This window comes from Hyperolius riggenbachi, chromosome 12, assembly GCF_040937935.1.
Source record: "Hyperolius riggenbachi isolate aHypRig1 chromosome 12, aHypRig1.pri, whole genome shotgun sequence".
NCBI lineage: Eukaryota > Metazoa > Chordata > Amphibia > Anura > Hyperoliidae > Hyperolius > Hyperolius riggenbachi.
In genome coordinates this window covers 183158382-183181695 of record NC_090657.1, presented here as the reverse complement: position 1 = coordinate 183181695, position 23314 = coordinate 183158382, and the positions used below count along the sequence as shown (strand labels likewise).

Sequence of the window (23314 nt, the reverse complement as noted above, 5' to 3'; positions counted from 1 at the left end):
TGGCCCGCGGGCCGTAGTTTGAGGACCCGTGCTCTACACAGTCTATTCTATGGAGCTGCACTCCCCATCAGATAACAATCTTTGCAAGATGCTGCACACAAAGATGCCCGTACACATTCAAAAGATCATTATCTGCAAAAGCTCTCTTCCTGCAATAGATCCATTCCTGCAAAATGCATTCATAGTCTATGAGATCTGCAGATCATCATACACACCTTGTTTAACAGGCAATCATCTGCAGATCAGATCCACCAGGATGGATTTTCAGATCTGCAGATGACTGCCAGATATGCAGATGAATGTCTGTTAAACAAGGTGTGTATGAGGATCTGCAGATATCATAGACTATGAATGCATTTTGCAGGAATGGATCTATTGCAGGAAGAGATCTTTTGCAGATACTGATCTTTTGAATGTGTACAGCATCTTTGTGTGCAGCATCTTGCAAAGATTTCTATCTGATGGGGAGTTCAGCTCCATAGAATAGACTGTGTAGAGTATTCTCTCATACTACATGGAATAGGATAAAATTGGTCTGTGATCTTGCCTTTTCCAAAGACGTTTATCTCAAGTGTGTATGCAGCATTAGAGAGGCATTTCACTACCTATCAACTGTCCATGGGAAAGAGGCCTTATAGTCGGTAATGACATCGCAAAGTCAGATGAAAGCCAAGTTTGAATTAAAGTGGACCTGCATGCTTGCACAGGACAGCAGGAAAACAGAGAGAAATGCACCCTGTGTGTATTTACAAAGTTGAGCCTGTCTAATTCCCCCTCATCTGTGACTACACACAAGTTGTAATTTGATCCCTCAGCTGACTGCCACAGCAGAGAGCTCATCTGTAAACACAGGATGTTAAAAATATTGCTGCTTCCATGAATGCAGGAAGTAGACACACGGCAGATTTATTGCAAGATTTTTATAAGATGTAACAAATAAATGTTTTTCTTTAAAGGTTATTGTGCTGTTGCTTATCTTTTAGAGCAGAAATTCTGAGTTCAGTTCCTTGTTAAGGCAAACGAGGCCAGCCCAGGTAAGTAAAACTGCTTTTTTTTTGTCTGAAAGTAAACCTGAGATGGCCAGATAAAAAGATTTGATACTTACTTGGGGCTTCCTCCAGCCCCATGAGCACCGATGAGTCCCTCACCCTCCTCCTGAGAAGCTCCATTCTCCTTGTATTGGTCCCGGTAATGTGGCTCAGTAGCGGCAGCAATTCTACCGCATGCATGGAAAGGCCGCACATGCGCAGTGTGCCGAGACTGACAAGTCTAACGGGGCATCTACCCGAGGATGGCGGTGATGTAACGATTGTCATGGAGGGGACTGGAGGAAGCCCCGGGTATGTTTAAAACTTTTATATCCTGCCATCTCAGGTACCCTTTAAGTATCCCTTTAAGGCCTCTTTTCCATGGACTGTTGATAGGCAGTGAAATGCCTATCAAACTCTCTTAACTGCTCACTGCTGCCTGGTAACTGTTTGTTGCTGCCAAAACCAGTGCAAAGAGACCTAAAAACATACCTGGTGCAGAGCTGGAGCAGTTACCCAGAGCGACCAATCAGAATCTTCCATCTTGGTATCTCCTCCATTTCTGTACTAGCTGTGCTCCAGTGCCTCAGACTGTGCTGCTGCTGCAATCTCGTCATGTTTTATGTGATACGCTCACACAAAAGACCAACATATAGTTACGGGAAGGATACACTGGTCATCGATGCTGCTTAGCGTGAAGCGAGTGTTGGAAAACCGTGCAAAGCCGTCTCGGTAAAGCCAGGCTCGTAGCGGAATGTACTGCAGTGAGACACATGGATTACAACACAAAGACAACAGATATATAGCCTAATATGGATTACAGAACCAGTAGAGCGTTAGATAGTGTGAGCACAAGGACAGGCTGAGTAACAACTAGAAAAGGGGGTCACTGGTGAGGACCACAGCTGGCTAACTACAGGTTAGGCTTAAGGCTGGTTTCACAGTGGGACGTTACAGGCGCACGTTAGAGCAGCCTGTAACGCACTCCACCGCACAGCAATGAAAAATCAATGGGCTGTTCACAGTGCCCACGTTGCGTTACTCAGTAACGCTGCGCCATAACAGAACGTACTGCATGCAGTACTTTATAAGCGGCAGAGCCGCGTTAGACTGCTTGCACATGCGTTGTAATGTTGGGGAGGAGCGGAGAGCGGCCAAGCACATGGCTAATTAATATTCACTGCACTCAGTGACGTGCAGTGTTTACTTCCTGGAGCGGCCGCTCTGTGCGACGATTGGCCGGGCGGGACCACGTGATGCCGCATGCGTCCAAGAGTGCGCATCACGGACGCCAGAGTGAGCTGCACAACGCACCTCACTCTGACGTCCACATTAGAGAGCACCAGGCGTTGCGTTTGGGACACGTTATGCGACCATAACGTCCCCTAAAACGCAACGTCCTGGTGTGAAACCAGCCTAAAACAACCCTGTGAAGGAAAAAAAACCCTGAGGCCTCTTGCACACTGCATGTGATTCCGATTTTTTATCTGATCTGATTTTTGATTCAGATTAAAAAAACTGCATGCTACTACGTTTTTTAATCGGAATCAAAAATGCCGTATAAAAAAATCGGAATTGCATGTAGTGTGCAAGAGGCCTGAAAATGAGATACTTATCTAAGTAGTGGGAAGCCTTTGGGTGCTCCACAGATTATCCCCGAACCCACCGCTGCAGCGCTGGGTCTCTCTTCCTCTCTGTAGCTAAGCTCCTGTCTGTGTAGGAATGCAACGGTTGTGACCATAATGCACATGTGCAAGTACGGTCTGCACACCCCGAGTAGCATGAAGGAAATAGGCTACATGCTTCTGTGCGTGTGCAGACCATAAATGGGCATGTGCGGTACAGTCACGCGCGTACATGGACTGGAGGCGTGGCCACAAGGATACAATCTCTTGGCGAATATGCTTAGAGGAACCCAGCGCTGGATCCGAGAAGCCTCTGGAACATCCAGGCGTTTCCCCCTACTCAGAGCAAGGGCACCAAAGCAGCAGGCTAAACTGGTGCAGCATTTGCAAGCTTGCTAATGCTGCAATGCAGGGAGATCAGGCAAGCGCCTGAACGTAGTACTCTGCAGCCACCTTGCTCTCTGTGCACATTTGCATTGTGGCTGGCGGCTATTGACTTGAGAAGCATTGGAGACGGCGAGGAAAAGGAAGCTTCTGCACTGGAGACGAGTGAAGAAATAAGTGACACGGACGGTTGCTGCGGTGTGAAGGCGAGTTGGCAACCTAAACTGAAAGGGGAAAAAGGAGGAATTAAGGGAGTCATTTAGCTACCTATACTGGAGGGAAGGGGGGAGGGCAGGGGCGTAACTAGAAATCACTGGGCCCCCCTGCAAAATTTTGGATGGGGCCATAACCCGCCACCCCACCATCACCATTGCCGTTTTCTGCACAGGTAAATTGAGAACAAATATCATTTCATTGGCTAGTACACACTTGAATGTGTTTTCCCCATGCAGATAAAAACAGACAGCAGGGAAGCACTGCAGGCGTTTTCTCACACATCTTCTCTACATTAGCTTCTGTGATAAAACAAGTGACAAGACAATATATATATATATATATATATATATATATATATATATATATATATATATATATACACTGTACAGCGCTGTGTAATATGTTGGCGCTATATAAATACTAAATAATAATAATAATAATAATGTTTTCACACATACAGACACACATGGTGTACAGAAAACGCGTATAGAAAACTGACAGACAAGTGTGCTCCCAGTCCCAGCTTATTACACTCACTCTGTCCATCTCTGAGTATAGAGTACTTAGGTAGGGGTAGAGAGGCTGGGCAGAGGGCGTTTTACACAAGAGCCTGCCGCACGCGGAATAGGGACTGTCTACAAATCTTTGATCTATGATTCCTTATTAGTAGCTGAGCAGATGCAGTCATTACAACAATTGTGCATAGAGCGGAAAGTTTTTTCTCTCCCTACCCTTAGTTGTCAGTCTGTCAGGACAGGTAAAATAAACTTCTCCCCCCTGAGGTCTCTGCCCCCCCTGCAGTTGCATCCCTTGCAGGGATTATTTTTATGCCCATGGGGAAGGTTCTTCTGGTGTCCCTGGATGTCGAGTCGCTCTATACGTGCATCCCCCATGGCCCCGGGGTGGATGCTGTGGCCAATTTCCTGGGTGAGCTGGGGGTGCAGGATGCTGCGCACAACGGTTTTATTTTGGATCTTCTACATTTTCTGTTAACTAATAATATTTTCACTTTTGATGGAGAGAGGTTCCTCCAGGTGCAGGGCGAGGCGATGGGAACCACGTGTGCCCCATCGTACGCAAACCTGTACCTGGGGGATTGGGAGAGATTCGTCTTCTTTGATGAACGCCTGTCGGATTATCTGTGCCATGTATTATCATGGCACAGATATATAGACGATATTCTAATTTTGTGGACCGGTACTTCTGCAGAGGTGGCCGATTTTGTTTCATGTCTTAATAAAAACGAGAGGAATTTAAGGTTCACACTGGAGGTGCAGCCTGAGTGTATTGCGTTTTTGGACATCAAGATTTCTATCACTCAAACTGGTCGGCTTTGTACTACCCTTCATCGTAAAGCCACTGCTAGCAATGCTTTGCTATGCGCAGATAGTTTTCACCCCTCACATACTATACGGGGTATACCTATCGGTCAATACCTACGGGCTCGCCGAAATTGTTTGGAGGACGAATCCTTCCTAAAAGAAGCACGAGACCTTAGACAGAGATTTCAGGCGAGAGGATACGAGGATGGCTGTTTACGGAGGGCATTTAATCGGGCTTGGAAAAGCAGGAGGGAGAATCTCCTCCTACAGCGAAAAAGGGTGGAGAAGGGAGCGGACGCACCCTTACGTTTCTTTACGAGATATTGTGCGCAGCACCCTGCACTTAAGGCCATCCTGGACAAACATTGGTACCTTTTGCGCAATGACCCGACGGTGGGTTCACAAATATCAGCACATCCGAGTTTAACGTTTTGCAGGGCTAGGTCCCTGCGTGATGCCCTCGTGCGCAGTCACTTCTCTGGCATGTCCCCTAGGAAACACTGCCCCACTACGGGTATTTATACCTGTGGTGGTTGTGACTATTGCCAATTCATTCAGGTCGGTAGGGTGATTGTACTGCCAGGGGGGAGGAGAGTTACATTGTCCCATTTTTTTATTGCAAAACCAAATTGGTGGTCTATATATTATGCCACTGTGGCGCTTTTTATGTTGGTAAAACCAAGCGTACCCTGCGGGAGCGCATGTCTGAACATATAAAAAATATTGAAGGGGGCGATGTCACCTCCCCGGTGGCAAGGCACTGCACCCGGGAACATGGTGGCACCACAAGAGGGATCAAATTCATGGCCCTTGATCGTATACATCCCACTATTAGGGGAGGGAATCTGGATAGACTTCTGTTATGGTGTGAATCCCGATGGATTTATAATTTAAAGGCCTGTACTGAACCAGGCTTGAATGAGCAGATGAATTATGCTCATTTTTTACCTTTGTAGTTCCTGAGTTCGGCTTGTTGTGTGTCCCTGTATGTGTGTCGTTTGGGCGGTCTGTCGCCCTCTCCTGGGCCCTAGGCAACCACTGTACCTCTCCATTGTGCCCATTATTATGGGGCCTCTCTGCCTTCACTCCGATAAAGGAGAAGTTTGCTGACAGATAGCCCCCAAATATATAAATAAACGTATGCATAAGCTTCACTTCGATCTAGATCCCAATGGTGACATGTGTGTATCTTGGGATCATTGATCATTTATTCTCTGGTAAGGGCACGATTTTGGCAGCTATAATTTTAAATAGAAGTTGTTACCCCTACACATATATTGTAATTAGGGGTTTATTTGATTAGGTTATCCATATGGTGGGAGTGTGCTCGGGAAGTGCATTATCGGCCTGTGTGGGGATGCGCGTACCTGTGCTTCACACGGTGACGGAGATAAATCTTCCTTGTTCCCGTGTAACAGCATATATTTTGTGGCATGAATACGTCACCGTTCTGTCTCTCCATCTCCTTTTGGTGGATAGGCCCGGTGTGGGGCAGTTTTCATAATATGCGCCTATCGCCGCACTGGCCGAATTACGTCATTGGGACGTCCACGCAATGCCTCCGGTCCCACACGCCCACTATGGTTTTTTGTTTCTATAGGAACGAACGTGCTTTGCGTATGAATGGATTGACTGCTTGTTGGGTAAAAGGTGAGGGGAAACAGTATTGTGGCAACCACGCCCCCTTGAGGAAGCCGGAAGCCGGCGAAACGTCGGGGGAGCCGCATACTTCCTGCATGGGACGCCACGCCGTCCCGCCCTCCATTCAGCGCATTGCGGGTCCGCACTAAGGCATTGACATCCAGCCGTGCAAGCTGCCCGGTCCCGGGGCCGAGGTGGACTTTGCTTTGGACTTGCTGTGCCATTCCTCTGCACGCCTTCGCATACCCGCCTGGGGCACCTGCTGGAGCATCACACATGCACAATCTATTTCTACTTCATTGATGGATGCCTGGGAGACAAGATTACCATCCTCTGATGCGGTCTGGTGAGCCAAACTGTTGCACGTTGACAGGTTCTTTGCTGGGCATTTATACATATTGCATATGAACTGTGATCGTGGAGATCCGATCTGTGTGTTCTTTTATGCTGCCTGGCTTTTGCATGGATTTATAGGTCATTTCGCATACAGCTTGTTACGCTCTTGCTTACTAACAACCCGCTTCTAACCTGCTGCATAGACTCCCATCCATTTATCCTGGTGGATTACACATCAATAGTGAGCCATACTTTGGTCTGTAATATTTTTGAACTGCTCTGGAATTGCTGTTAACCAGTAGATATTGGAACATAGACCCTATGCATTGGGTCCGATCTTTTCAGATGCCGGCTAGTGAGTGATGGTGTGTATGAGGAGTTGGATGGTTTGTGTCGTGACGGGGTGGCCATCCCATGTTCCTTTTATTGATTTTATGCTGTCTCTTGATATTCAATAAAATTTATACAATTTTTTGCTATATACATGTATGAATCTTGTCCTTCTAGTTAATGCTATAGGGGGTGTAGGTCCTGCTATTTTTTACCACTGCCATCATATTGTTTGTTGAGGTAAAATAAACTTCTCCCCCCTGAGGCCTCTGCCCCCCACCCCCTGCAGCTGCATCCCTTGAAGGGTCTATTTTTATGCCCATGGGGGAGGGATCATCTCGCTACCTACACTGAAGGAGGACGGCTGGTATCAGTGGACTTGGGTGGTAGAGAGTACAAATCAGGCCCTGCCTCTACTGAGGTATGTATCTCTTTCTTTTTTTGTCTGTATATTTTTGCAAGCCTGATGGAGAAGTTACCCTTCAGTTTGTATTTGTCCTGTGTGAGTTACTCCCATACTCCCATAAGCACAATATAAGCAGCAGATTTCAGAAATCCTAAGTGTGATCAGAAATGAGCAGCAGATTTCATAAAATCTAAACACTCATCAGACATAAGTAGCAGATTTCTGAAATCCAGACCTGAGCAGCAGATTTCTAAAAATTGAAAGAATTAACAGACCTGAGCAGTAGATCTAAGTAGATGAAGTTCTAATGCTAGGTACACACAATGCAATTTTTTGATAGATTTACTGTCAGATCGATTATTTCCAACATGTCCGATCTGATTTCAGATCGATTTTTCATATAAGTGAACAGAAAATCGATTAAAAAATCAATTGGAAATCAGATCGGACATGTTGGAAATAATCGATCTGACAGTAAATCTGGGAGAAAATTGCATCGTGTGTACCTAGCAATAGTATTATTAGACTTGAGCAGCAGATTTCTGAAATCCAGAGTGTAATCAGACCTGAGCAGCCGATTTCTGAAATCCAGAGTGTAATCAGACCCGAGCAGCCGATTTCTGAAATCCGGAGTGTAATCAGGCGGCGATGCTCCTTATCAATCGAGCCGCTGATGCGGCTCGATTGATAAGATCCGACAGGACGGATCTCCTCACCGCCGATTCCCTGCTCGCTCCCCGCGAGGGGACAATGGCAGGGAATCGAGCGGAAGATAAGCGGCGCCGGTGGAGACGAGCGGGGAATCGAATCCGGGGGACGCGGAAGAGGCGATCCGCCGGCTAATCGAGTCGCCGGATCGCAGCCTCATCTACCCGTGTAGATGAGGCTTATGTATTATCAGACATAAGCAGCAGATTTCTGAAATCCTAAGTATTATCAGACATAAGCAGCAGATTTCTGAAATCCTAAGTATTATTACACAACTCGGGGCATGGTCGCCACCAAGTGCAGCCTGACGCTGTAGATATCCCTCCAGACGGTCTACCTCCAGTGAGGGTTTATCAGAATCCTTGTGTCAGATGGTAACAGGAATTTTTTCATACTACCTAAACCCTAGTCCACTAATTTGTGAATGTTCAATTGCTTCTCCTGAAGAAGGGAATTTTCCTTCACAAAACACGTTGACTGTTTTGGGGGTTGCTAAAATGTAAAATATCCTTCACATACCAGTTTTGACCGGAGTAGTGGCGAATATGTTGCTGCTCCAAAAGATATTTGGAAGTGTTTTTAATCTATTAATATATAAGATCTGTATATATTTGTAGGATTTTTGTAAACAAGGGTGGTGCATCATTGTGTACATTTTTCCTAGGATACCTATGTTTTTATGAATACTTTGTCTGATTTTATTAATTAACATTCAAGTTTTAACCATGTTAAGGTGTGTAATCATGAATATATACAACTGGTTTAGGTTATGTGTCCCCTTTAAAGTCCATTAATGTATAAAACTAAAATAAGGATGTGGGGATTTGTGTAATACCAAAATACTCATTTGAGCAATTTTCTGCTTCTAACACTACAAGGTGTTCTTGGTTACTGGAGAATGGTTAGACATGAGCAGCCGATTTCTGAAATAACAACACAAGCCAATAGTAATGCATCTTACCGATGTGACCAGAACATACACACGCAGATCAAATTTTCTTTCTGCAAATTAAAATAAAACGTACATAACAGCCTCTGGAAAATAAAGCGTTATCTCACTAATATTATAAGTGCGAAAGTTTGAATGTTTGTTACTCAATTACACAACAATGGCTGAACGGATTTGAATGACATTTGGCACACACAATATTGTGCATTACCTGGAATAACCTAATACCTGGAGACTTTTATCCCCATAACCAAAAAGTGGGCGGAGACAAATTTCACTGGGGGAAATGTAAACTGCAGCTATTTTTACACTGTTAATGGCAGGGTTCTCAAACTCTGCACAGTTGGTAACTGGGTGACTGGGATTAATATTCATAAAAGTGGATGGAGCCTACAAAAGCCAATCAAAATTCACATATTGATTTTCAAGGAAAAAACACATATATCCAGGCACATCGCCTTTAGTTAGGACATTAAATAAGTTATTAAGGAAAGGGAGGTGCTGAAGGGGGTGTGACCAGAAAACAGCAAAAATCTATTAACCCTTCGCACTCTCGCATGCAAATGTTCAAACAAATGCATTCACAGATTCACTCATCCAGGCACCACTGTTAACCCTACAGCTAAGTTAAAAGCCGGGGTCTTAGTTCACAGAAGAATGCATTCTTTTGCTTAGTCACCAACACTGAGCAGAAGTACCCAGGTTAACATAAGTGTCCTAACTCTGGCCCTGTAACATGCATAGTGCAGACATGCAAACATTCATTGCATCAAACCTATCTAGCGATTAGGAGCACACATCCTGACGTCCTCTCCTGGGACAGATAGCGCATCATACCAATCGCACAAGGGAGCTAATGTAATGTATCCATGCGCACAATGCACATACACCAGCATAAAAAAACACATACAGGGGAAGGAGGGAGTGCACTGAATTAAACCCCTAGTCGTCGAAATATTGATTTTCAAGGGAAATATTTAATTGCTGCCATTCTTGCACTGTTAATGGCACAAGCCTCAAACCTGGTACAGTTAGTCATTGGGCGACTGGGGTTCAAATTCAGAAAAGGGGGTGGAGCCACAAACAGCCAATCAGATTTGTTTCATTTCAGTGCAAATTATTGATGCCAAAGACCGCAAAGCTCACAAACTTGGTTATTGAGTAATTGTGTGTTAGGGTTAGAGAAATAAGGTCAGGGTATATCCAACAACTGGACCTTATTATAAGTACATGTAGTCCAATCACTAGTCTACCTGATCATATTATTCATTAGTTGAAGTCCTTGTTTCATCTCCCATTTTTTAATGCATATATTACTATAGAATATCTTGTCTCACCTCCAATTAAATATGGGTTCTCTATGTAACGTTGCGCTACATAATTCTCTACTGGGATCTCATCTTTCTGCTCGTCAACACGACTTCCGTCCTGAGGAAGAGATAAAAACAGACGAAAGTGATGTGGGGTGAGGTGTCACTGCTCCTCCCCCCGCACTACATGCCCCTCCTGCAGGCTGGTACCTTCTTCCAGTCCATGATGTCCTTCAACCTCCGGAAGAGGAAAATCCCTTTCCCCTGCGACCTCGCCACCTGCAGAGGGAAAAAAATACATTAAAAGCGTATCTCCTGTCAGTATTGCTTTTCCTGTGGCCACCCTGAAATACAAAAGCCTGTTCTAATATACATTGTCTTCATTATATGAATAAGTTTAGTAATGAGTGCTTTCTCTCCTATGACAATGATTTCTGCTTTTGCTCCTTTTGAAGAGTCGGGTCAGAGGGAGGCACTGATCATAAAATACATTATCAGAGGTTATCTCCAGTGAAAACAGCAGACCAAACTGATTTTATTGCTTCAGATATATGCCCTGGATGTCTTTTTTCGACCAAACTATGTACCATAACTATGTACAGGCAAACCTCCTTTTATCACTTACAGGCTTCATGATCCAGGTGATGCCAGGATTTCTGCGGAACTCCTCCACAAATAGATGATATTCTGAAGGCAATTCAAATGTCTTTGGGAAGAAGTCGCATTTTGCGGCCTCCAGCCTCCCAGACTCCCTCTCCAGCTGCTTCCGGAAGCGTTTCAGGTTCTTCACCATGAAGTTTTTGCGGGTGAGCTGCAGCAAAAGTGACACAAGATCTGTCTCAGTCCACCCGCAATTTTTAGTTCCAAAAGTTTTAGTAGGAAGAAAAAAAAAACTTACATAAATCACAATCAGTATTCAAATGGATGAAATCAGCAGCAAATCATTAATCTGTATAGAACGGCACCAAATCTTTGTGTAGTTCAGGGTCATTAAACAGTATCAGTTGCTTGGCTGTCTTTCTGTTAGAAATACTGCAATAGTCCTCTTTATTTTTTATGATTTTTGCTTTTTTATTTGTCTTTTTTTTCAAGATGTCATGATAAAAATAATAACTGATATATTTAACAAATAGCCTGTCAAAAAAAAGGTTCTACTTTCCCTGGCAGTGTGAGAATCATGGCTTTATCAAGTGAAATACTGTAAGACTCAATTTTAAAGCGTACCTTTAAAAAAGATAAGCAACAGCATAATAACCTTTAGGCCTCTTTCACACCAAGACGTTGCGTTTTAGGGGATGTTAAGGTCCCATAACGTGCCCCTAACGCAGCGCATGGTGGTGTTGAAGTTGGACGTCAGATTGAGCTGCGTTATGCGGCTCTTGGTGCCCCGTTTACTATCCTGGGAAGTCCGGATCTTTTCAATGATTTGGATGATTCGAATCGGATCATTGAAAAGATCCGGATCTTTGAACTGAATCTTTGAATCATTTTACTAGGGAAGCAGGGGGTGCAGCAGAGTGAGAGGTGCAGGAGAATGAAGGCACATTGAGGGTGCTAATGGGGAAGGGAGAGATGCAGCAGGAAGATTGTGCTTGTGCACAGAAGCTGCAGTTCCTGTTTCTTCCAGACATCTACTGTAAACCGAACCGTTCATTATGATGATCCGGATGATTCGACTCACAAAAAAGATCCGGATCAAAGATCCGAATTGTTCATGATCTGGACAACACTACAGTGCAGTGAATATTAATTAGCCATGTGGCTAGGAACAATAGTGGACTCTCCCCTTACTGAGCATGTGCAAACAGTCTAAAGCAGCTAAAACCACCTACAACGCACAGCATGCTGCACTTTCTTTGAACGTCCAGCGTTACACTGTAACGCAACATGGGCACTGTGAACAGCCCATTGATTTTTCATTACTGTGAGTTGGGCTGCGTTACAAGCTGCTCTAACCTGCCTCTGTAACATCCCACTGTGAAAGCAGCCTTACAGAAAAAACTTCCTTTGCTACAGCTTATATAACTATTGCAATAAATCTGCAGTTTGACTACTTCCTGCTTTCATGGAAGGGAAAGTAAACCAGAGATCTGATAAGAAGATTTGATACTCACCCGTGGCTTCCTCCAGCAGCATAAACCTGTTTGAGTCCCTCACCGTCCTCCCTCGACCTGCCGTTCAGTCGCGTTTGGCCTCGGTAACAGGCTCAGTCAGGTGCAGTCTGGGTCTTCTACGCATGTGCAGAAGACCCAGAGTGACGTGACTGAAGCAATTGCCAGGGGATGATTGTGCCTGAACGGCAGACCGCGGGAGGACGGTGAGGGACTCAGACAGGTTTATGCTGCTGGAGGAAGCTGCAGGTGAGTATAATCAAATCTTCTTCTTTTCAGATCTCTGGTACACTTTAACATACTGTGTTTACAAATGAGTCAGATCAGCTGACAGAGGTATCAGGTTACAATTTGTGCTTAGTCACAGATTAGGGGGAATTAGACAAACTAAACTAACTCTCTAAACACATACAGGGTGCAATTCTCTCTGTTTTCCTTCTGTCCTGTGCAAGAGTTCAGGTCCCGGAACAAGCATGCAGATCAGATGCTTCTGACTGAAGTCTGACTTAATTAGCTGCATGCTTGTTTCAGGTGTGTGATTCAGACACTACTGCAGCCAAATAGGCCAGCAGAGCTGCCAGTCAACTAGTATTGTTTAAAAGGAAATAAATATGGCAGCCTCCATACCCATCTCAGTTCAGTGGGATAACTGTGGAATTTGGCTATATTGGCCATATACTGTATCATCCTAGGTACAGGTGTGTTATAGGTCATTGATTTATTACCCAAAAGAGAAAAGCTGAGACAGGCCTGAGCTGAACTTTCAGAAACTGCTGGAGTATATTCCAAACTGAGCGTCAAACCTGCTGCAGCCCGTATATGTGTAGAAATGAAGGTACGTTCCCTTCCCCGCCATATTGAATGGGATGGGTCACCTCGTAGTGATTGCGGAAGTGGCAGATGCGCACGTGTTCCTCCATATAAATGTGATCGAAGTTCTCTCGTAGCCAGCCAACGTCACACCAGTAGAAGTCCCAATCTCCATCACTGCGAACACAGGATTTATTACTATAATAGTCATAATCAGCCATGGCAGCAACCAGTGTGCACAGCTCATAGTACTCAAAACATACGTGAAAGCAGAACTTCTATGAAAAGGTGTTGGCTTTGTATAAAAAAAAGTCTTAAAGAGACTCTGAGTTGAATATAACTAAAGATTTTTTACTTACCCGAGGCCTCCTCCAGCCCCATAAGCACAGATGCGTCCCTTGCGGTCCTCCCGTGGTCTGCCGTACAGTCGCAATCAGCCCCGGTAACTGGCTCAGTCGGGTCCAGTCTGGGTCATCTGCGCATGCGCAGTTGATCCGGACTGACACGACTGAGCCAGTTACTGGGGCTGATTGCGGCTGAATGGGAGACCGCGGGAGGACCGCAAGGGACGCATCCGTGCTTATGGGGCTGAAGGAAACCCCGGGTAAGTAAAAATCTCTAGTTATATTCATCTCTGAGTCTCTTTAAAGTCACTTCCTGTCCCATCGCTAGAAACAGGAAGTAAAGTGACGAATTGGGCAATGTAAAATTGAATATAATCTGAAATAATGCTTATAGTGATATCCACCCAGGTGCGACGGAGATTAGCCGCATCCTTAAACTTAGCATACCAGGACAAATACATTAAATACATAGGAATCAATTTAACAAAACAACCCTCTGATCCCTACAAATGTAATTACCCACCCATTTTTGCAAAAATTAAGCCAGGATCTGCAAGACAGGAATAAATATAATATATCATTGTCAGGCAGAATTCATTTGGTTAGAATAATACTGCTCCCTAGAATCCTATACTTATTCCAAGTTCTTCCAGTTAAAGTTCCCTTAGGGGACATCGTCAAACTGCAACCCCAATGTACACGTTTTATCTGGCCTGGTAAACATCCCAGCATCCATAGGAAGATTCTCACCATGTCAAAAACTGCTGGGGGAGTGGGAATGCCCTCTTTAGCCAACTATTACAAAGCTGCCCAGCTGACCAGAGCTGGGACAAGGTCCTCCAGCACCCAAGGCTGAGACACCAAAGTGCGCCCCTCCATCCATCCCACCCCAGCCATCACACACTGATTGCTATTAGACTAAAGGTGGCCACACACCATACAATCTTTTAATAATCTGTTCAATTTCAAGAATTGCTATCAATTTCTCTGACCAATGTACCACACATATGTTCAATTATTCCCCAATTATGATAAAAATGATTGGAAACTCTGAGAAAATTGCTAGGGTGTTATATTAATAAATTGACAATCTAACAATCTTTAGAAAAATTGATGAAACATTTCCAGCATTCCGGATCGATTAAAATCGAAAAAAAAATGGGAAATCCGATCAGATTTTTCAGTCGAATGAAAAGAAACTTTTGATTATTTCGGGATATCCAATGATATTTATCGAATTGACAAAATCGGATCATTTTATTGCATGTGTGTGGCCACCTTAAGAGGCGCCCCAGGGCCCCAACTCCTAATGCTGGGAATACACGGCTCGTTTTTGAGCCATTTAGATGGCTCGATAGATAATTTCCGATATGTCCGATCTCCCGCCCGATCGTTTTGCTGCTCGATTCCTGAAGGAGTGTAAAATAAGAGAATCGACTGCAGAATTGAGCGGCGAAACGATCAAATGGGAGAATCGAGCAGCAAACACAAGCTGTGTATGCCAAGCATAAGGGCCCATTTTCACTTGTGCCGCGCGTGGCTGTGAGACGCGCGGCGGCACTTCCTAGTCTGCGGGTACGCAGAAGAATTCCATCAGCTGTGCCATGTCTACGGGATTTGTAGCCTCCCGCACGGAAACAGATGGCAATGGCCGAATCGCTAGCACAAGCAATTCGGCCAGCGGCGCCATTGTTTCCTATGGAAGAGTTTCCCCGCACGTGTTTCAATTCAAACACAATAGAGGAATGATAGCTCAGTGAGTTCTGGAGCCTCTCTCGCCTCTGCCTCGGCCCTGCAGCTGACTCTAATTAACACCTCCGTCCATCCATACCCCTATGTGGGTGGATCTAGAACCAGATCTCCTGTCCCATCCTCTCCATAGTTGAGTATCTATTTTTTTTTCTTTGGGGTGGCTTCAGATTGATAACTAAACTGTTAAAAAACTGCGGTGTTATATTATGTGTGCCCAGGGGCGTCCCTAGCCCTATTTTAGGGGGGCCTGTGCCCCCAACATATCCGCGGGTGCCCCCAATTTATTGGGGTGCCCCGCTGTCTCCCCCGGCCGCCGCTGCCAGCATCAGACCTCGATCAGCCGGTGACCACTGACTGATTGACATCACTTCCGTGCGCCCGCTCTAACTGGTCGGGTTGCCCGCTGATCGAGGTCTGAAGCTGCTGCTACTGCTGTGAGGTGAGTGAGGGGTCCCTGTCACTCACTACCTAACTGGGGGGCACCTGTCACTCACTATCTAACCTGGTGGTCCCTGTCACTCACTACCTAACCTGGGGGTCCCTGTCTCACTTACTATCTAACCTGGGGGTCCCTGTCACTCACTACCTAACTGGGGAGCACCTGTAACTCACTATCTAACCTGGTGGTCCCTGTCACTCACTATCTAACCTGGGGTTCCCTGTCACTCACTATCTAACCTGGGGGTCCCTGTCACTCACTACCTAACCTGGGGGTCCCTGTCACTCACTACCTAACTGGGGGTCCCTGTCACTCACTACCTAACCTGGGGGTCCCTGTCACTCACTACCTAACCTGGTGGTCCCTGTCACTCACTATCTAACCTGGGGGGCCCTGTCACTCACTATCTAACCTGGGGGGCCCTGTCACTCACTATCTAACCTGGGGGACCCTGTCACTCACTACCTAACCTGGTGGTCTCTTTCACTCACTACCTAACCTGGTGGTCCCTGTCACTCACTACCTAACCTGGGGGGTCCCTGTCACTCACTATCTAACCTGGGGGTCCCTGTCACTCACTATCTAACCTGGGGGTCCCTGTCACTCACTACCTAACTGGGGGGCGCCTGTCACTCACTATCTAACCTGGGGGTCCCTGTCACTCACTATCTAACCTGGGGGTCCCTGTCACTCACTATCTAAGGTGGGGGTCCCTGTCACTCACTACCTAACCTGGCGGTCCCTGTCTTTCACTACCTAACCTGGTGGTCCTGTCACTCACTACCTAACCTGGGGGTCCCTGTCACTCACTACCTAACCTGGGGTCCCTGTCACTCACTAACTAACCTGGGGTCCCTGTCACTCACTATGTAACCTGGGGGTCCCTGTTACTCACTGGGTAACCTGGGGGTCCCTGTCACTCACTATCTAACCTGGGGGTCCCTGTCACTCACTACCTAACCTGGGGTCCCTGTCACTCACTATGTAACCTGGGGGTCCCTGTCACTCACTGGGTAACCTGGGGGTCCCTGTCACTCACTATCTAACCTGGGGGTCCCTGTCACTCACTATCTAACCTTGGGGTCCCTGTCACTCACTACCTAACTGGGGGGCGTCTGTCACTCACTATCTAACCTGGGGGTCCCTGTCACTCACTACCTAACTGGGGGTCCCTGTCACTCACTACCTAACCTGGTGGTCCCTGTCACTCACTACCTAACTGGGGGGCACCTGACACTATCTAACCTGGTGGTCCCTGTCACTCACTACCTAACCTGGGGGGCACCTGTCACTACCTAAACTGAGGTCCTTCTGTCGCTACCTAAACTGGGGGACTCCTGGCGCTACCTTAACTAGGGGCACCTGTCATTACCTAAACTATCGAGGCCAGCCAGCCCAGCATTACCACCAGCCAACCAGCCCAGAATCACTGTCAAAAAGGCCACAGCATCACCACCAGTCAGGCCAGCATTTATTTCAACCAGCCAAGCACAGCCCAGCATCACTGCCAGCCCACCCAGCCACAGCATCCCCCTGTGGCTGAATTTGTCTTGTTGGGGACCTCACGATTGCAGAATTTGTCATGTTGGGGGCCTCACGCTTGCTGACTTTGTCATGTTTGGGGCCTCATGATTGCTGAATTCGTCTTGATAGGGGCTTCACGATTGCTGAATTTGTCTCGATGGGGAGCCTCATGATTGCTGAATTTGTTTTGTTGGGGGTCACATGATTGCTAACTGCGAGACTATGGGAAAAGCTGAATCCTCATCATATGAGACAATAGCAGTAAACCTACTTTATTAGCTTTTTAAAACAGACAATAAAACTGGGAGGTTCTAAAAAATTGAATACATTTTTCAGGAGTAGGATGGATGAAATTGTTTATCTTCACAGTTTATTTTCAACTTGGATTTTCCATAATGTTCATGTATGAGTTAAAACGTTTGTACAGTATTTAGTTTAAATTGCTGTTGCCACTTTGCGATAGATAAGTGACTTTTGGGTTGCAGTTTGGGCACTCGGCCTCCAAAAGGTTTCTCCACCACTGTCCTAGTCTAATGTCTCACCATTGCTAAGTTCATGTAAATTTGTCTCCACCCGTTACCACACCCACATTCTGGTCCATGGCACCCATTTTTCGATGCGGCGCACCAAGCACAACGTAACCCTCATATTTTTTGGCGCACTAGCTGCAGTGTGCTGAATTCTGCTGCCTACAGTATGTACAGTATAAGCTGTTCTCTAGTGCCTGCACTGTGTGCTGATCTACCTCCAGTGTGTACAGTATAAGGTGTTACTCTGTGCCAATTAGCCAATTTTAGCTCTGTTTATAAAATTCATTGTCTGTTGGCCTACTTACTGCACGGGGGTGGTAAAATTGGTCAGTGATTGACCAATCAAAATTGTATGTACGTATACATCTTTGATCTATGCCTATACTGATTATAAATTATCTAAATAAAGGACAGGGGGCTCCATCCAATATTTCGATGGGCAGGCCCGTTATCTGTAGCTTACACCACTGCTAAGTTCATGTACATTTGGCCCCATCCGTGGCCACGCCCACTCACCGCATGGCCACGCCCATTTTGCCACGGTGCGCTGTGCACGCCGCATATACCCCCACCTAGTGCCCACAGGTGCCCCCGATCTCCAAGGACCCTTGGAACGCCCCTGTGTGTGCCCCCCTTTTTTTTTTTCATCGCTGAAGGTCCCCATAACAATCTCAGGCTCTCCCATTCTTGGATCATTTACAGCAGCGAATGGGTACTTAACACATGAGCTTTTCCTTTTACTGGGCATGCATTGTTGCGTGTCGGTGGCAGCAAGTGCTTCCGCTCGAGTGGTTTTCGGCCATTGCTGTAAATGATCCTAGAATTGGGGGATGGGGAAGCATGAGACTGCTATTGAATCTTCAGCTATAAGGAGTAATAAAAATGCAATATGAAGCGTGCTCATTTTTTAACAGTTTAGGTACCCTTTAACCTGCCTAGCGGTAACCCCGACCTGAGCTCGGGGTAGGAAAAAAATGCTGCGAGCAGTAACCCTGAGCACTCGGGGTAGGGAAATCAGCTCTTTACCTTGTCCAGTGGAGTCCCGCGTGCAATCAGCGCTGCGCAGCAGGACTCCAGCCTCTCTCCCACAGGTGAGAGAGACAGCATTGTCCGGCCACCGGGATCCCCATAGCCCCGCTCTTCTTCCGGGGACCCGGCGGCCAATCAGATGAGCGGAGCGGCGCTGTCAGCGGTGCGCCGTGATGTCAAGGGGGAGGTGCGGAAAATTCAAAAATTCTGATTGGCCTTATTCTGCATGTATTGGATATACGTGTATGAAATACATGTGTATCCATTGCATTGTAGCCATTTGGTTCCCTGCTTGTGAGCAAGTGCTGTGATACCTGTGATCTGCTGTTCTGCCTGATTTTTTGATTGCCTGTGTACCGATTTTTGCCTGGTTTTTGACTACTCTCTTTGTCTGTTGCCTGTACCGACCTCTGCCTGGATTACGACTATTCTTTTTGAACGCTGCCTGTACCGACCTCTGCCTGGAGTACGACTATTCTGTTTGCCTGCTGCCTGTACCAATCCCTGCCTGGCTTACGAATACTCTCTTTGCCTGCCGCCTCTGCCTGGATTTGATTTCTCTCTGCCTGTCACCTGCTATGGCATGAGCCTCAAGGCGTCTCTCACCAGAAGTGCTGATGGAGTTCGAGGACAGCAATTCTGATTTGCAAACACTGGCGGACTCCCGTGACAGTGACGCACCTGGTAACCTGTCGTCTGACTCGGAGAGCGACAGTGACTCCATCACCATTGACACCGAGGTTAGTGATGTATGGGTTTGGTGCCCAATCGACACTACTCAGGCTCTGCCACCGCCCCCACGTTTCCCCTTTACTGAGGAACCCAGCCTGAAGATTGAGTGTAATCACAGCCTCCTGGCATACATGCAGCTCTCTTTCAATGATGCTGTCATTGAGAAAATCGTGGTGTAGACGAACCGCTACGCCACGCAAGAACTGGCTGCTCCACGAGGGCCCTTTTCAAGGAGCAGGACGAGGGAGCCAGTCACCAAGGAGGACTTGTGGTTGTTCCTTGGACTAATTATTCTGTAGGGGGGTGCAGAAATGGTACTGGTCGATCAACAAGATTATTGCTACCCCCTTCTTTGGCACGGTAATGTTGGCATGCTGTTTTGGACTTATAATGAAGTATTTGCACTTTGCAGACAACACCACCTTCGAGTCCACCCACCCTGCGCTAAAGCTGAAAAAAAATTGGGAGGTTTATCAGCTGGTGGTAAAAAAATTTCAGAAACACTTATGTACTCGAGAGGGACATAAGTGTGGATGAAAGCCTGATGGCCTACAAGGGCAGACTATCCTGGTTACAGTACACTGCATACAAGAGGGCCCGCATTGGAGTCAATTCCTATATGCTTTGCAAGGCAGCAACGGGATACATTTGGAATTGCATTATGTATACTGGAAAAGGAACAAAATGTAACCCTGCCTTCAGCAGCTACGGACTGGCGACTTCATCTGTGCTGACTTTAGTGGAGACTTTGATGAACAAGGGATATTGTGTGACCACAGACAACTTCTATAGTTCCCCTGAACTTTTTGACATCTTGATCAGAAAAAAAAACTGATACCTACGGCACTGTTCGGCCTAACCGGCGAGAAATGCCAACAGCCTTCAACTAGCAAAAACTAAAAACTGGGGACATTGTGGCTTGGCAGAAGGGAAAAATGTTGGCATTCCGCTGGCGTGACAAGAAGGATGTTTGTGCGCTCAGCACTGTCCATGATGCATCATATTTCACCACCAGAACATGAGGAGGGAAAGTCCTTGACAAGCCTCAAGTCATCCTGGACTATAACAACACAATGGGTGGGGTGGACAGAACTGACCAGGCGATGACCTTCTACCCTGCAGTCCGCAGACAGCAGAAGAAATATTATAAAAAAAATTTTTTAGTAATCTGCTGGAACAGAGCCTTTGGAACGCGTTCATCTAGTACAAACAGCACAGTGACAGGCCAGTTATGCATGCAAATTTTATTTGGAAAATGTACTAATGCATCTTCATAAAGTACCAGACGTCATCAGCAGATGCGAGAGTTGGGCGCCGTGCATCGTGCATTATAAATCCTGAGCGCCGTCTCTTTACGGAGCACATATCTCCCACTCCAAGAAAAGCTACACCAACCAGGATGCGCGTTGTATGCTGCAGCAAGACTGATAGCAAGGGCAAGAAAGTCCGGAAAGAAACCAGATTCTACTGCCCGGATTGTAATGTCGCCATGTGTGCAGTTTCTTGTTTTAAAATATACCACACCCAGGAGGTGTATTCGGTTTATACTGTACTGCATGTACATACTGTATATATAATCTGATGCCTTATTTGTACAGTTTTGCTATTATTTCAGTTTATTGATAAATTCAATGATTTCAGCAATTTTGTGTTCCAGTATTTTATTTATATGCAGGGTGTCTACCAGGCCTTTATTCTGATATATTTTGGTGAGTTATGACTTAAGAATTGGAGGTTTAAAATTCTTGAAAAAAAATGTACCGCTTTTGACTCATTATTCCAGACAGACATGCACCGCCAGGGAGGTTAATATTTGCAAATATTGGAGTGTGACAAACATGTCTGGAAAGAAATTTCAGAGGAGGGGAGATGCTCATGAAACGTCCTGTATAGGGGGAATGTGAAAGAGTGGGAGGAGGCAGCCCAGATGGAATATAAAAATGTAAAAAGCCAGTTTAAAAATGGTGACGGTAGCTTACGTTCACACTGGCGTTTCAAGGTACTCTCTTCGCCACTCCCCGGTCGCAGTGACCATTGATCTCAATGAGACAGGTCACAGTACCTGTGGTACAAAACAGTGCGACAGAAGTGGTTCGAGCAACGCAGAGGTTGCAGCGTATTGCCAAGTGGTATGAATGTTACTGCATGGAATCAGAGGTGCGCTGAGCCCCCCCAGAAACTGCAAACGCTCACCTTGAACCCAAACCGAAGCTCTGCATATACACCAAAAGCATGGCTTTTAAGTGGGAGCAGCTGACCAAAAATGAATTAAATTAGTACATGGCAAGGAAATGAACAGCGCTACTTAAAAACAGATAAGTGCCTACCTGCAAGAGAGTGCAAGCCCCACTTGTGGGATAAAATACACACCTAGCATACACATGACCTGTCTACCACTGGATGATGTTGGTTTCCTGTAACAGCTTGCATGCAACCTATTAAGTACTCGTCCCTCCCACTGCGGAGAAGTCAGCCTCGATGGGAGGGGACCTAACACTAACTAAATCCTAACCTATGCATATGCATAGCCTGGTGCGCCACCAAGTAAAATCGAAAATTGTGCAAAAGGTGGATCAGCGCATCACCAGGCCGCCTCCATTTCATTTCCTTGCCATGTACTAATCTTTATACATTGCTATGGTAGTGGTGCAGCACACACAGCGGCGGCTCCAGCTTCAGATTTTTAGGGGGGCTCAAAAGGGGCACAGTGGCTGGCAGGCGGGGCTCATGGGAGAAATTACGCGCCGTGGTGAAAATGGGCATGGTCATGATGTCATGTGGGCGGGGCTAACTAATGTAGTTATACCAGCTAATGTAGTTACATGAAAAAATGAAGTAAATGCACATAATGACAGACAGCGTTTCCCCATTAAATGCACATGATGAGAGACCGCGTTTCACCAGTAAATGCACGTAATGAGAGTCAGCGTTTCACCAGTAAATGCACATAAGAGACAGTGTTCCACCAGTAAATGCAAGTAATGACAGACCGCCTTTCACCAGTAAAGTCACGTAATGAGAGACAGCGTTTCACCAGTAAATGCATGCAATGACAGACAGCCTTTCACCAGTAAATGCACATAATGACAGTGTTTCACCAGTAAATGCACATAATGACAGACAGCGTTTCATCAGTAAATGCACGTAATGACAGACAGCCTTTAACCAGTAAATGCACGTAATGACAGTGTTTCACCAGTAAATGCACATAATGACAGACAGCGTTTCATCAGTAAATGCACGTAATGACAGACAGCCTTTCACCAGTAAATGCACGTAATGACAGACAGCGTTTCACCAGTAAATGCATGCAATGAGAGACAGCCTTTCACCAGTAAATGCACATAATGACAGACAGCGTTTACCCAGTAAATGCATGTAATGAGAGACAGCCTTTCACCAGTAAATGCATGCAATGAGAGACAGCGTTTACCCAGTAAATGCATGTAATGACAGACAGTGTTTCACCAGTAAATGCACATAATGACAGACAGCGTTTCATCAGTAAATGCACGTAATGACAGACAGCCTTTCACCAGTAAATGCACGTAATGACAGACAGCGTTTCACCAGTAAATGCATGCAATGAGAGACAGCCTTTCACCAGTAAATGCACATAATGACAGACAGCGTTTACCCAGTAAATGCATGTAATGAGAGACAGCCTTTCACCAGTAAATGCACATAATGACAGACAGCGTTTACCCAGTAAATGCATGTAATGACAGACAGCGTTTCACCAGTAAATGCATGCAATGAGAGACAGCCTTTCACCAGTAAATGCACAT

General features: G+C 45.9%; 1 protein-coding gene across 2 annotated transcripts in view; it reads right to left on the bottom strand.

The window, feature by feature from the left end:
* TTLL9 (tubulin tyrosine ligase like 9) overlaps window positions 1-23314 on the bottom strand; it is a 70087-nt gene that overhangs the window by 34084 nt on the left and 12689 nt on the right. For both annotated transcript variants that reach the window (XM_068263733.1, XM_068263734.1), the window contains 6 exons: window positions 13242-13353; window positions 10881-11066; window positions 10466-10534; window positions 10283-10373; window positions 8958-8998; window positions 1700-1787 (listed from right to left, as the gene is read on the bottom strand). In XM_068263733.1, coding sequence (XP_068119834.1) covers window positions 1700-1787; window positions 8958-8998; window positions 10283-10373; window positions 10466-10534; window positions 10881-11066; window positions 13242-13353 — 587 coding nt within the window. The remainder of the gene's footprint in view (window positions 1-1699; window positions 1788-8957; window positions 8999-10282; window positions 10374-10465; window positions 10535-10880; window positions 11067-13241; window positions 13354-23314) is intronic.